Here is a 14,479-nt window from a genome sequence, read left to right as displayed (position 1 = left end):
TTCTTTCTAAGCGCACATGGAATACTCTCTAAATAAATCACATACTGGATCACAAATCAGGCCTTCAACAAATACAAAAAGAATGAGATCATACCATGCATATTTTCAGACCACAATGCTATGAATCCTGAAGTCAACCACAAGAAAAAATTTGGAAAGATCACAAATACATGGAGATTAAAGAACATCCTACTAAAGAATGAAGAGGGGCACCTGGGTGGCTCAGTGGGTTAAGCCTCTGCCTTTAGCTCAGGTCATGATCTCAGGGTCCTGGGATCAGGCCCCGCATTGGGCTCTCTACTCAGCAAAGAGCCTGCTTCCCCTCTCTCTCTGCCTACCTGTGATCTCTGTGAAATAATAAATAAATTAATAAATTATATATTTATTTATATATTATATTTAATAATATAAATTATTAAATAAATTATAAATTAATTAATTTTTTTAAAAAAAGAAAGAAGAGGTTAACCAGGAAACTAAAGAAGAAAAGTATTTTTAAAGATTTTATTTATTTATTTGAAAGACAGAGATCACAAGTAGGCAGAGAGGCAGGCAGAGGGTGGCAGAAGGAGAAGCAGGCTCCCCACTGATCAGAGAGCCCAGTGCGGGACTCCATCCCAAGATGGAGGGATCATGGCCTGGGACCCTGACCTCATTCCAAGATGAGGGATCATGACCCTGGGATCATGGCCCGAGCCTAAGGCAGCGGCCCAACCCACTGAGCCACCCAGGCGCCCTAAAGAAGAAATTTTTAAAAATCCATGGAAGCAAATGAAAACACGATAGTCCAAAACCTCGGGGATGCAGCAAAGGTGGTCCTGAAAAGAAAGTATACTGCAATACAAGCCTACCTCAAGAAGCAAGAAAAATCTCAAATATACAACCTAACCTTACACCTAAAGGAAGCTAGAAAAGGATCAGCAAATAAAGCCTAAAGCCAGCAGAAGGAAGGAAATAAAAAGATTAGAGCAGAAATAATAAAACTAGTAGGACAGATCAATGAAACTAAAATCTTTTTCTCTGAAAGAATAAAACTGATAAACCCCTAGCCAGACTTAATCAAAACAGAAAAAGACCAAAATAAATAAAATCACCAATGAAAGAAGAGAGATCACAACCAACACCACAGAAATACAAACAATTATTAGAGATTATTAGGAAAAATCATATGCCAATAAAACAAATATCTGGAAGAAATGGATAAATTCTTAGAAATCTACAAACTGCCAAAACTGAAACAGGAAGAAAAAAATTTAAACAGACCCATAACCAGCAAAGAAACTGAATCAGTAATCAAAAATCTCTCAAATACAAAAGTCCAGGGCCAGATGGCTTCCCAGGGGAATTCTACTAGACTTTTAAAAAGAAAGTTGATACACATTCTTCTCAAACAGTTCCAAAAAAAGAGAAATAAATGGAAAATAAACTTCTAAATTCATTCTATGAGGCCAGCATTACCTTGATTCCAAAACCAGACAAAGACCCCATCAAAAAGGAGAATTATACCTAATAAATAACTGATGAACATGGATGTGAAAATTCTCAACAAGATATTAGCAAATCAAATCCAACAGTACATTAAAAGTACATTAAAACATTCTTCTGCATGTGGCTGTCCAGCTTTCTCAGCACCATTTGTTGAAGAGACTGTTTTTTCCATTGTATTCTTTCCTGCTTTGTCAAAGATTAGTCAACCATGGAGTCGAGGGTCCATTTCAACAACTGAGGGTACATTTTAATAATTTCAATAATTAAAAGAATTATTCACCACAATCAAGTGGGACTTATTCCTTGGCTGCAGGGAAGGTTCAATATTTGCAAATCAATCAACATAATATACCATATGACTAAGAGAAAGGACAAGAACCATATGATCCTCTCAATTGATGTAGAAAAAGCATTTGACAAAGTACAGCATTCTTTCTTGATTAAAACTCTTCACAGAGGGAATATACCTCAATATCATAAAAGCCATATACAAAAAGCCCACAGCAATAATCATTCTCAATGGAGAAAAATAGAGCTTTCCTCCTAAGGTCAGGAACATGGCAGGGATGTCCACTGTCACCACTGTTGTTCAACATAGTACTAGAAGTCCCAGCCTCAGCAATCAGACAACAAGAAGAAATAAAAGGCATCTCAACTGGCAAAAAAGTCAAACTCTCACTCTTTGCAGATGACATAATACTCTATGTAGAAAACACAAAAGATTCCACCTCAAAAAATCAAAAAACTCATACAGGAATTCAGCAAAGTGGCAGGATATAAAATCAATGCAGAGAAATCAGCTGCACTTCTATATGCTAACAATGAGGCAGAAGAAAGAAATTAGGGAGTCAATCCCATATATGCACCAAAAACTGTAAGACACCTAGGAATTAACGTAACCAAAGAGGCAAAGGATTTGTACTCACAAAACTACAAAACACTCATAAAAGAAACTGAGAAAGACAAAGATATGGAAAAACATTCCCTGCTTGTAGACCTTCAAGAACAAATACTGTTAAAATGTCTATGCTACCTAGAGCAATCTACACATTCAATGCAATCTCTATTGAAATACCATCAACTTTTTTCAGAGCTGGAACAAATAATGCTAAAATTTATATGGAACCAGAAAAGACCCCAAATAGCCAAGGAATGTTGAAAAAGAAAACCAAAGCTGATGGCTCACAATTCTGGACTCCAAGCTCTACTGCAAAGCTGTAATCATCAAGACAGAATGGTACTGGCACAAAAACAGACATACAGATCAATGGAACAGAAAAGAGAACCCAGAAATGGACCGTCAACTCCATGGTCAACTAATCTTCGACAAAGCAGGAAAGAATATCCAATGGAAAAAAGTCTCTTCAACAAAGGAGGAACATATGCTGGGAAAACTGGACAGCAACATGTAGAAGAATGACACTGAACCACTTTCATACACCATTCACAAAAATAAATTCAAAATGGATGAAAGACCTAAATATGAGACAGGAATCCATCAAAATCCTTGAGAACATAGGCAACAACCTCTTTGACCTCGGCCATAGCAACTTATTAAACACGTCTCTAGAGGCAAGGGAAACAAAAGCAAATCAGAAGTGAACTACCGGGGGGTGCCTGGGTGGCTCAGTGGGTTAAAGCCTGCGCCTTCGGCTCAGGTCATGATCTCAGGGTCCTGGGATCGAGCCCCGCATCGGGCTCTCTGCTCCACAGGGAGCCTGCTTCCTCCTCTCTCTCTGCCTGCCTCTCTGCCTGCTTGTGATTTCTCTCTGTCAAATAAATAAAATATTAAAAAAAAAAAAGTGAACTACCAGGACTTCATCAAGATAAAAAGCTTCTACACAGTGAAGAAAACAATCAACAAAACTAAAAGAAAACCTACAGACTGGGAGAAGATATTTGCAAATGATGTATCTGAAAAAGGGTTAGTATCCAAAATCTATAAATAACTTATCAAACTCAACACCCCAAAAATGAATAATCCAGTTAAGAAATGGGCAAGAAGGGGCGCCTCGGTAGCTCAGTCACTTAAGCAGCTACCTTCAGCTCAAGTCACGTTCCCAGAGTCCTGGGATTGAGCGCTGCATTGGACTCCCTGCTCAGCGGGGAGCCTGCTTCTCCCTTTCCCTCTCGCTGCCACTCCCCCTGCTTGTGCTCTCTCTGTGAAATAAATTTTAAAATCCTAAAAAGAAAAGAAAAAAAGGGGGGGGGGCAGAAGACACAGACATTTTTCCAAAGACATATAGTTGCCTAATAGGCACATGAAAAGATGCTCAACTTCACTCATCGGGAAAATACAAAATCAAAACCATAATGAGATACCACCTCACACCTATCAAACTGGCTAAAATTTAATAGCACAGAAAACAACAGATGTTGGCAAATATATGGAGAAAAGGGAATCCTCCTACACTGTTGATGAGACTGAAAATTGATGCAGCCACTCTGGAAAACTGTATGGGGGTCCCTCAAAAAGTTAAAAATAGAACTACCCTATGACCCAGTAAAAATAGAATTGTACTACTAGGCATTTACCTAAAGGACACAAAAATACTGATTCAAAGGGGCACATGCACCATGATGTTTATAGCAGCATTATCAACAACAGCCAAAATATAGAAAGAGCCCAAATATCCATTGACTAATGAATGGATGAAGAAGATGGTATATATCACTTGGCCATCAAAAAGAATGAAAGCTTGCCCTTTGCAATGACATGGACAGAACTGGAAGATACTGGGGCACCTGGGTGGCTCAGTCGGTTAAGCATCTGCCTTTAGCTCAGGTCATGATCTCAGGGTGCTGGAACTGAGCCCAACGTTGGGCTCCCTGCTCAGCAGAGAGTCTGCTTCTCCCCTTCCCTCCGCTTCTCCCTTCTGCTTCTGCTCTCTCTCTCTCACTCTCCCTCTCTCTCACATAAATGAGGGGAAAAAAAGAGAACTGAGTGATTATAGAGGGAGGTGAGTGGGGAAATGGGCTAACTGGGTGATGGGTATTTAGGAGGGCACTTGTGATGTGGGGGGTATTATATGTAAGTGATGAATCACTAAATTCTACATCTGAAACAATTTCACCACATATGTTAACTAGAATTTAAATAAAAACTTGAAAAACAAAACCAAAACACTACACTGTATCCTTTAAAGGGGTTAACTGTATGCTATGTGAATTAAACCCCGATGAAGATGTATACATTTCAGTATAATAAATGTTTCCGGTTGTTTTGCAAAAAAAAAAAAAAAAAAAAAAAAAAAACCCCGATGAAGCTGTTACAGAGAAATTAAAAATCAAGAGATCCCTTTATTTTCTAATCTTTACTGAAAACTGGTGAATTCCTTTCATTTTTAAACAGAGCTCAATTCTAAATTGAGCTTAATTCTGACTGTGACGTTAATTTTAAGTAAATTTTAAACCAAATCACAACTTTTAAACAAATACCTGTTTGCACAGCAGTATCCTTTTTGGGAGAGGTTGTAGAATTGATACATGTATTCTTTTTACCACTGACATCATCCAAGCCAAGTCCTAAATTTGAAATGGTGTTAGTCACTTTATCAAATAGCAAGAGAAATATATTATCCAACATAATGACAGTTCAGGAAGATTAAAAGAAAGTATGTGTAGCGGCAACTAAATAAGCACAAGATTTTCAGTGTAATCAATGTGAACACACAATAAAAATATAAAAGGGCTATCCTAAATTTTCTTACAAAAAGTGACCTGCATTTTTATCCCTTATTGAATATGAGGATCCCTTCAGAGATTTCTCTAAAAACACTGGGTAAAAAAAGTATACATTTTACCTACTATAAACAAAACATAAGAAAATTTATGTAAAATGTAGGAAACAAAGGCAAAAGAAAAATTATTAAATTTCCTTACTACTTACGGCCCACTGACAAGTCCTTGAAATAGGTCGTCAGTGACATTCCTCTAGGAACTCAACTGCCTGGTTGTTCACACTTTGCTAAGGGCAGAAAGTAATCTTACCCCAACCCCCACGATCTTGTACATCGACTGTAACATAAAAAAAATTCCTCTGGAAACTGCCTTTATCTCTACCCATTTCCCCAGTACATGTTGGCAATCATCCCCCAATCATATGACCCACTGATACACATCTGAAGGGTCTCATGACTAAGTTTTTATTAGACAGTAATAAATGACATTTTCCCAACAACAGCTAGTCCCCTCAAGGTCCTGGAAACTGTGCTTCCAAATTCCTTACATACTCACACTATCCCTAATCCCTCACAACTTGAAAGTATACAATGGGCCACTACTCACGACCCTAGCACAACTCTTTCTGCCCACGGGTCCTGTCCCCGTGCTTTAATAAAACCACCTTTTTGCACCAAAAACATCTCGAGAATTCTTGGTTGTTGTCTTCAAACCCCTAACATCCTTCCTGTATCAAAGATTATTGGAAAGTGAAACATTACTTAGTTCTTCTCTTAAACCAATTTCCCAAACAAAATAAGCATTTTTATAGTTACATCAGTTCAAGATCTGAAATTCCTAAAACAGTATTTAGTCAATAGGTGTGTTAAAGGTACTGAAAATAGGCAGTTATTTACAATCCTCTTCAAAAGATATTTTAAGTAAAATTCTAGTGAACTGCTTACCACCAAGATTTTTAATCAATCCAGAAGTGTCATGTCCCTTTTGAGCCAATTCTCGGATTCTCTGTTCTTGTTTCAGCCTCTGTGCTAGCTCCTGTGCTCTCTGCATTGTCTCAAATAGCTCATTTGTTTTGAGAGTCATGATTTCCTGTTAATATTGAAGGGGACAGAATTATTAAATGCAATTATCAGACACCTACAGACTTGACTATTCTGAGCAGATTAGCTCCTACTATGTGCCAGGCACTATTCAAGATACTGGGAGAAAAGTCAACAGGGCAAAGCTTCTCCCTTTTGGAACTTACATTTTAGTATCATATTCTACAGCTGTATTAGACCACAAATGTAAGAATTCTTTTACCCACTGAAGTTTATTATAATAAAGTTTTCAAAGCTTCTAAAACCAGTGATTAATTCCATCAAAATTCCATTAAGATTAAAAACAGATTATTAAGAGGTAAAACACAGGATTTACGGCAATTTCTTGCAATTCAAACAAATGACCCTTTGACTTTATTCACATATATAGTTTTTTCATAGGAGTAGTTGGCTTAACCTATTCAACATAATGAAAATAGAACCCAGATCATCCATTTCATCAGCGTGGAGGTTAAGGCTGAAAATGGGAAAAATCAAGAAAATGCAGGCTCTGGGCTACATCTCCAAGGGTAAGGGGAAATGCTCTATGTTCTACTATACACCTCACAAATCCTTGGCAATCACATGTCATTGTAGGATTTGCTCATGTCAGGTCAGCTCAAACATGACAGTTCACACAATCATCCCCATGCTGCATGTACCACTTAACAGAGATGTTCTCATAGCTAACCAGGTTCTCTACTCTTTTTTAAAAAACGATCTTATCTAGAGACACCTGGGTGGCTCAGTTGGTTAAGCGGCTGCCTTCAGCTTAGGTCATGATGCCACCGTCCTGGGACAGAGTCCTACATCCAGCTCCCTGCTCAGTGGGAAGCCTGCTTCTCCCTCTGCCCCTCCCCCTGCTTGTGCTCTCCCTTGTGCTCTCTCTCTCGCTCTGACAAATGGATAAATAAAATCATAACAAATAAAAAAAAAAAAAAATGGGTGCCTGGGTGGCTCAGTGGGTTAAAGCTTTTGCCTTCGGCTCAGGTCTTGATCCCAGGGTCCTGGGATGGAGCCTTGAATCGGGCTCTCTGCTCAGCAGGGAGGCTGCTTCCCTTCCTCTCCTTCTGCCTGCTTCTCTGCCTTGTGATCTCTGTCTTTCAAATAAATAAATAAAATCTTTAAAATAAATAAATAAAATTTTAAAATTAAAAAAAAAAAGATCTTATTTAAGCACACAAACTCTAACACAGCAATGAAATGTATCATCAATCCCAGCCAATCACTGCAAATATATGCTCCTGTTCACTAATGGATACAGACAGGCCAATCATTTCTCTTAACACATCTAGGATATTTATTAATAATTACTGCTTAGAAGTGCATGGGTGGCTCAGAAGGTTAAGCCTCTGCCTTCGGCTCAGGTCATGATACCAGGGTCCTGGGATCAAGCCTCACATTGGGCTCTCTGCTCGGCAGGGAGCCTGCTTCCCCTCTCTCTGCTTGCCTCTCTGCCTACTTGTGATCTGTTAAATAAATAAATAAAATCTTAAAAAATAGTAATTATTATTATTGCTTAGAAGACATTTCAAAATGAAGCACATAGGTAATTTTTTTTGTGTGCTGTACTGGCCTTTCTTAGCAGAGAAAAAAACCCAAGCAATATGGCATTTGTGAATTGATCCTTGAAATAATTAAACCTCTAGATTCTCCTTTACATTCATAACCTTTATAATGCAACACTTCAGAGTTTCCGCATACACCTTCAAAATTTCAAAACAGATGCAAATGCTCAACTTCTGATTATTTTTCCTTTAAAAATACACCCATTTTTACTCTATAATGTTATTTATAATATAAATACTACCATGTTCAGTTTGGAAGAATTAACACTTTAAACGTCCACTCTATTAAAGCAATCTACAGACTGAATGTAATCCCTATCAAAATACCAACAGAATTTTCCACAGAGCTAGAACAAATAATCCTAAAATCTGTATGGAACCACAAAGGACCCCAAATAGTCAAAGCAATTCTGAGGAAGCAGAACAAAGCTGAAGGTATCACAATCTTAGATTTCAAACCATATATTCAAAACCAGTACTCAAAATAGTATAGCAATGGCACAAAACAGATCAATGAAAGGGAGCCCAGGAATAAAACCATGCTTATATGGTCAACTAATCTGTGACAAAGAAGGCAAGAATATCCAATGTGAAAAAGACAGTCTCTTCAATAAAACATGCTGGGAAAACTGGACAGTTACATGCACAAGAATGAAATTGGACCACTTTCTTCCACCATACACAAAAATAAACTCAAATGGATATAAACTGTGAGACCTAAGACCATAAAACTCCTTAAAGGAAACAGAGGCAGTAACCTCTTGGACATAGGCATTACCATGGGCCTGTGCTGCACATTTATACTGGAATTTAAATTTCCATTTTCTAGATCTGTCTCCTCAGGCAAAGGAAATAAAAGCAAAAATAAACTGTTGGGATTACATCAAAATAAAAAGCTTCTGCACAACAAAAGAAACCATCCACAAAACAACAAATTACTGAATGGGAGAAGATATCTGCAAACAACATATGTGAAAAGGAGTTAATATCCAAAATATACAAATAACTCATACAACTCAACACCAAAACACCAAATAATGATTTTAATAGAGACAACATGACCACTTGAATGGGGAGATGGGCTGACAAAGTGGGAGTGGGGGGAGAATCTTAAGCAGGCTCCACACTAGGCTCGATCTCACAACCCAGTGAGCATGACCTGAGCTGAAATCAAGACTCAGACACTTAGTCGACTGCCCCCCAAATAGTTCAATTTGTAAAAAAGGTCAGAGGACCCAAGCAAACGTTTTTCCAAAGCATACAGATGGCTAACAGACACAGGAAAAGATCCTCAATCATCAGGGAAATGTGAATCAAAACCATAATTATATCATCTCACCATCATCAAAACAGCTAGTATCAAAAAGACAAGAAACAAGTGTTGGTGAGGATGTAGAGAAAAGGGAACCCTTGTGCACTACTGGTGGGAATGGAAATTGGTATAACCTCTGTGGAAAATAGTAAGGACCCTCCTAAAAAAATTTAAAGTAGAATTACCACATGGTCTAGTAATTTCACTATAAAGTATTTTCCCAAAGGAAACAAAAGACATATGCTCCCAAATGTTTACTGCAGCATTATTTTTAACAGCCAAGATATGGAAGCAACTCAAGTATCCATCAGCAGAAGAATGGATAAGAAGATGTGGTATATACAAAAAGTAGAGTATTATTCAACCATAAAAAAGAATGAGATCTTGCCATTTGCAGTAACACAGATGGACCTAGAGGGTATTATGCTAAAGTCAGTCAGTCAGATGGGAAAGATTAGTACCATATGAAGTCACTTATATGTGGAAACTAAAAAGATAAAATGAAAAGCAAAACAAAAAACCCCAAACAAACAAAAAAACAGATCCACAGGGGTGTTTGGGTGGCTCAGTGGGTTAAAGCCTCTGCCTTTGACTCAGGTCATGATCCCAGGGTTTTGGGATCAAGCCCCACATCAGGCTCTCTACTCTGCAGGGAGTCTGCCTCCTCCTCTCTCTCTCTCTGCCTGCCTCTCTGCCTACTTGTGATCTCTGTCAAATAAATAAGTAAAATCTTAAAAAAAAAAAAAAAAAAAAACAGACTCACAAACTGGTAGCAGGGAAGAGGGGGTTAATAAATGAGGGAAGAGGAATGGGAGGTACAGGCTTCAAGTTATTAAATGAACAAGTCATAGGGACGAAAGCAACAGCATAGGGAATACAGTCAATGGTACTATAATAGTGTGTATTGTATGCTTGTCAATATAGTATAACATACAGGACTCCTGAATCACTATGTTGTTGTACACCTGAAACTAATGTAACACTATGTTAACTATATTTCAATGAAAAAAATTTTAATATATACTTACTTCCTTTTGTTTTTGCTTAAGTATGTCTTCTTCATACTGTTTCTGCATCTCTTCTCGTTCCCGTGCTAAGCGACGCTCCTCTTCTTGTTCTTCCTTCTTTCTTTGCTGTTCTTCCAGCTGTTTCTTCCTGCGTTTCTCTTCTACCTGAGCGGTGATGGCTTTCTAGTTATAAATCATAAATCACAAAATGCACTGTCACAAATTAAAAAAATCTATTTGAAGCATTTGAATTTCTAAAATAAGTTTATCAGTAGCAGATAATATATAAAGCAATATTACATATATAAATAAAGTTAAAATGTCAAATTTCCAATGTATTTATCCCATCTCTTGTTCTTGGAATTCTATATGCTTTTTCTTTTAACAGAAGAGGGCTGTTAGAAGAAGTAATCCAAAAAACAACTAAAAAAATCTCAGCACTTAACACAGTGCCTGGTAAGTAGCAGACATTCTGTAATTCACTTACTGATTAAGATTAACAATATTAATTACATCGAATTCTTCATGTATCAAAGGTTTTAAATTATTCAGAATTTTAAGTCCTTTTAGTGTTAGATTAAAATTGGAATTCTAATCTTAGTCTCCTTCCTTATATTGTCTGCTAGATTTCTCAATCAGAATTCTACTTCAATGCCCTGTATAGTTCCCTTAAAAGAACTAATTCTCATCCTAAACAAAATTCAAGAGAACTATAAACAGATAAAAAAAATAACCAGTACTAAGTTAAGATTTAGCGACATTTCATATACAAAACATATATTAAAGACCTTCTCTTCTGGAAGGCAAGTGGCTGGTTGTACTATGTGATACTATCTGGTTCTCAGCATCAATATAATTTTAGTATTACTGCCAGCTAGAGTAAGAATTAGATTCATCACAGGAATGGAAGGGCCTGTGCTGTACATTTATATTGGAATTTTAATTTCCATTTATTTAGGTATCCACTGGAAACGACTTTACTTATTAAGGCAAAGAATAGTATTTTACAATGCAATACCTGATGTTCTAACTGTTTTTGTCGTCGCCTCTCACGTTCTTCAATCTGAGCTGGATCCAAGAGAGCAGTCATAGAACGGAGAAAGCTGGCAAGACAAACACTTTAGCTATGCAAAACCCCCAAAAGATGCTAAATCATTTTTGCTCCAGATACATCCACTAGTAATTTCTACTTTAAAGGAAAATACCAAACCTGAAATCAATTAACACATATTATAAATATAATGACAGTCCTTTTAATAAAGCACACAGACTTTCTTAAACATTAATAAATACTGAAAAATAAACTTACTTTGTTTTCTGACTATCTGCCATGGTCTTATCTCTAACTGGTTTTGCTATATGCTCCTCCTCTGAAGGTTCAACCTGGCTTCCAGTCATAGGTGTATAAACACTGCTGATATCAGCCAGTTCGTGAGTATCCGGAGAGACACAGAAGTATTCTGGTTGGTTGTGTGTTGACCAAGAAGACAGTTGAGACTGAGAAGCAGGATAGGTCTTCAATGAATCAAAATGCATTGCCCATCTGTCATGTTCCTCACCCTAATCATGATAAATAAGAATTACTAAGAATTCTTCCAATTGTTCTCATGTATAAAGTTCTAAAATGATAAACACAATTTTTAAAAGTCACCACAGAGCAGAATAAGCATCACAAAAATTAACAGAGCTATATTCTTTATTAATTCCATATATACTTAGATAACATGAAGAGTACGAGAAATTCAAATTAGGAAATTCCTGAAAAGCCACTTTTAAGAAATTACACAAAATCACTTACTAAATGCATTCAATAAAAGGTTTATAAGAGCAAATGTGTATTAACTTGAATACTGTTGTCTTGTCAAATAGCTTTAGGATACTTTTAGGTTTATGATTAAGGACTCAAATTATTTTTTTCCCATGACAACATCCACCTAAATTTGTTAAGTTACCTTTGAAGATGTAATTTTTTCCTCTATTTTTCTTTGCCGATCATCTTCTATTTGCTTGTTCAAATCTTCAATCCATTTCCTCTGCTGTTCTTGTTTCATGGCACTGAGAGGGCGCTCCCACGGTACTGCTTCCTAAACAATAGTCATCAATACTATTTAAAATGCAGCTCTCTTTCTAACCACCTTATCAATCTTGACAAAAATTTATACAAACAAAAGGCATTTATCTCTGAGAGGAACAACAACTGTAAACAAAAAATTTGGAATTATACAAGACTTAACCAGATGTATTCCAATTTTCAGAATCATTATTTGTAACATAAAGTAGAGAACATAGAATAAGTAAATGTAAAAAAAATCATTTTTTAATAAAAATAAAATTTTTCAGGGTGTCTGGGTGGCTCAGTAGATTAAGCCTCTGCCTTCAGCTCAGGTCACGATCTCAGGGTCCTGGATAGAGCCCCAAATCGGGCTCTCTGCTCGGCAGGGAGACTGATTTCCCCCTCTCTCTCTGCCTGCTTCTCTGCCTACTTGTGATCTCTCTCTCTCTGTCAAATAAATAAAAATCTCTTTAAAAATAAATGAATAAATTTTTTCTAAACTAAGTGTAAGACTTTTCAAAAGTCTATCCTAATAGTCTTCTTTAGACTTTGAAAGGAGTTACAGATAATTTAAAATAGATGAATATTGTTTTAAATTTTGCTTCAGGATACAACAAATAATGCCTTTGTACCAAAAGCCATGAGGATGTAAGAGAGCCGGAGGCTTTCTCTTCTGAATCATGATGTCTCTCTAGGATATCCCTCTTTTCCATTTCTACTGCTATAGCCCTATCACAGTCTGTGCCATTTCAATAAGAAAAACGTATTGTGTTCAGGTTAAGTCCTTGAATTCTAAGAAAAAAACCAAAAAATTAAAAATTGAACAGTAACATAAAAATTTCTTAATTGAAGTTGCTTCTTAATTTATGAGAATTTGGTACGCTCTAACAAAAAGAAAATATATTCTACTCAGATTGTCCTGAAAGGCAAAAGCTAAGCAACACTTTGTTATACAGAATAACTGCAGGATATGATTTAAAAAATAGTTTGACAGAATACTACAGTGGCAATATACCTGATGTTACTTTCTGCCTTTGTTTTTAACAGAAACAATGGCAAAGATCCTAGTTTATAAGCAGTTGCTTAAATCAAAGGAAATATTTATAACAAAGAAAAAAACTTAGTATCTCATGTATTCTTACATGTTTTAAAGAGATAAAAACCATCACATTTCTTTAAGCCTAAAAGAACCACTTCAAAAGGAGCATTATCTTCATGTAAATAACTGAACAATTTTAGCTCTAAAAATGTTATCTCTTAAGGATGAAAATGGAAAAGAAAAACAAATGGCCCTTTGAACTCCTTACAAGACATTCTCAACACGGCACTCAATCACCTTAGAACTCTGTTCACGTTTTTTTTTTTTTTAAAGATTTTTTATTTATTTATTTGACAGAGAGAGAGAGATCACAAGTAGGCAGAGAGGCAGGCAGAGAGAGAGGAAGGGAAGCAGGCTCCCTGCGGAGCAGAGAGCCCGATGCGGGGCTCGATCCCAGGACCCTGAGATCATGACCTGAGCCGAAGGCAATGGCTAATACACTGAGCCACCCAGGCACCCCTCTGTTCACGTTTCTTATATATGATTTAACCAGATTTGGTTTCAAATCTGTTTTTTCAGTTTATCTTTTAATTTTTTTTACATACACATTTGAGTGAAATAATATGGTATTTGTCCTTCTCTGACTTACTTTGCTTAGCATTTTACTCCCTAGCTCCATGTTGTTGCAAATGGCAAGATTTCATTCTTTTTTATAGCTGGGTTATATTCCATTGTACATATACCATATCTTCTTTATCCATTCATCTATGGATACTTGGGCTGCTTCCATAATCCGGACATCGTAAATAATGCTGCAATGAACATAGGGGTGCACCTACCCATTCAAATTAGTGTTTTCTTATTCTTTAGGTAAAAACCCAGTTCTGCAATTAGTGGGTCATATGGTAGTTCTAGTTTTCATTTTCTAAGCATACTCTTCTCCACAGTGGCTGCACCAGTTTGCATTCCTATCAAGAGCATGTGACAGTTCCTTTTTCTCCACATCCATGCCAATACTTGTTTCTTGTGTTTTTGATTTTAGCCATTCTGACAGCTGTGAGGTGTTATCTCATTATACTTTTCATTTGCATTTCCCTGATACTGAGTGATGCTGAGTATCTCTTCATAGGTCTATTGGCCGTCTGTAGTATGTCTTCTTTGATGAAATGTCTGTCCTGTCTTTGCCCCTGCCCCTCCCACTCATCTTTCTCACTTTCTAAAATAAATAAATAAGTAAATAAATCTTTGAAAA

The 14,479-nt window shown here is 36.7% G+C and overlaps 1 protein-coding gene across 6 annotated transcripts in view; it reads right to left on the bottom strand.

Annotated features, from left to right (window-relative positions):
- CCDC66 (coiled-coil domain containing 66) overlaps positions 1-14,479 on the bottom strand; it is a 78,854-nt gene that overhangs the window by 31,726 nt on the left and 32,649 nt on the right. For all 6 annotated transcript variants that reach the window (XM_045991163.1, XM_045991162.1, XM_045991164.1 and 3 more), the window contains 6 exons: positions 12,088-12,219; positions 11,445-11,695; positions 11,154-11,238; positions 10,157-10,318; positions 6,114-6,258; positions 4,927-5,013 (listed from right to left, as the gene is read on the bottom strand). In XM_045991163.1, coding sequence (XP_045847119.1) covers positions 4,927-5,013; positions 6,114-6,258; positions 10,157-10,318; positions 11,154-11,238; positions 11,445-11,695; positions 12,088-12,219 — 862 coding nt within the window. The remainder of the gene's footprint in view (positions 1-4,926; positions 5,014-6,113; positions 6,259-10,156; positions 10,319-11,153; positions 11,239-11,444; positions 11,696-12,087; positions 12,220-14,479) is intronic.

This window comes from Meles meles, chromosome 20, assembly GCF_922984935.1.
Source record: "Meles meles chromosome 20, mMelMel3.1 paternal haplotype, whole genome shotgun sequence".
In the NCBI taxonomy this organism is placed as follows: Eukaryota; Metazoa; Chordata; class Mammalia; order Carnivora; family Mustelidae; genus Meles; species Meles meles.
This window is presented reverse-complemented; position numbering and strand designations above follow the sequence as displayed.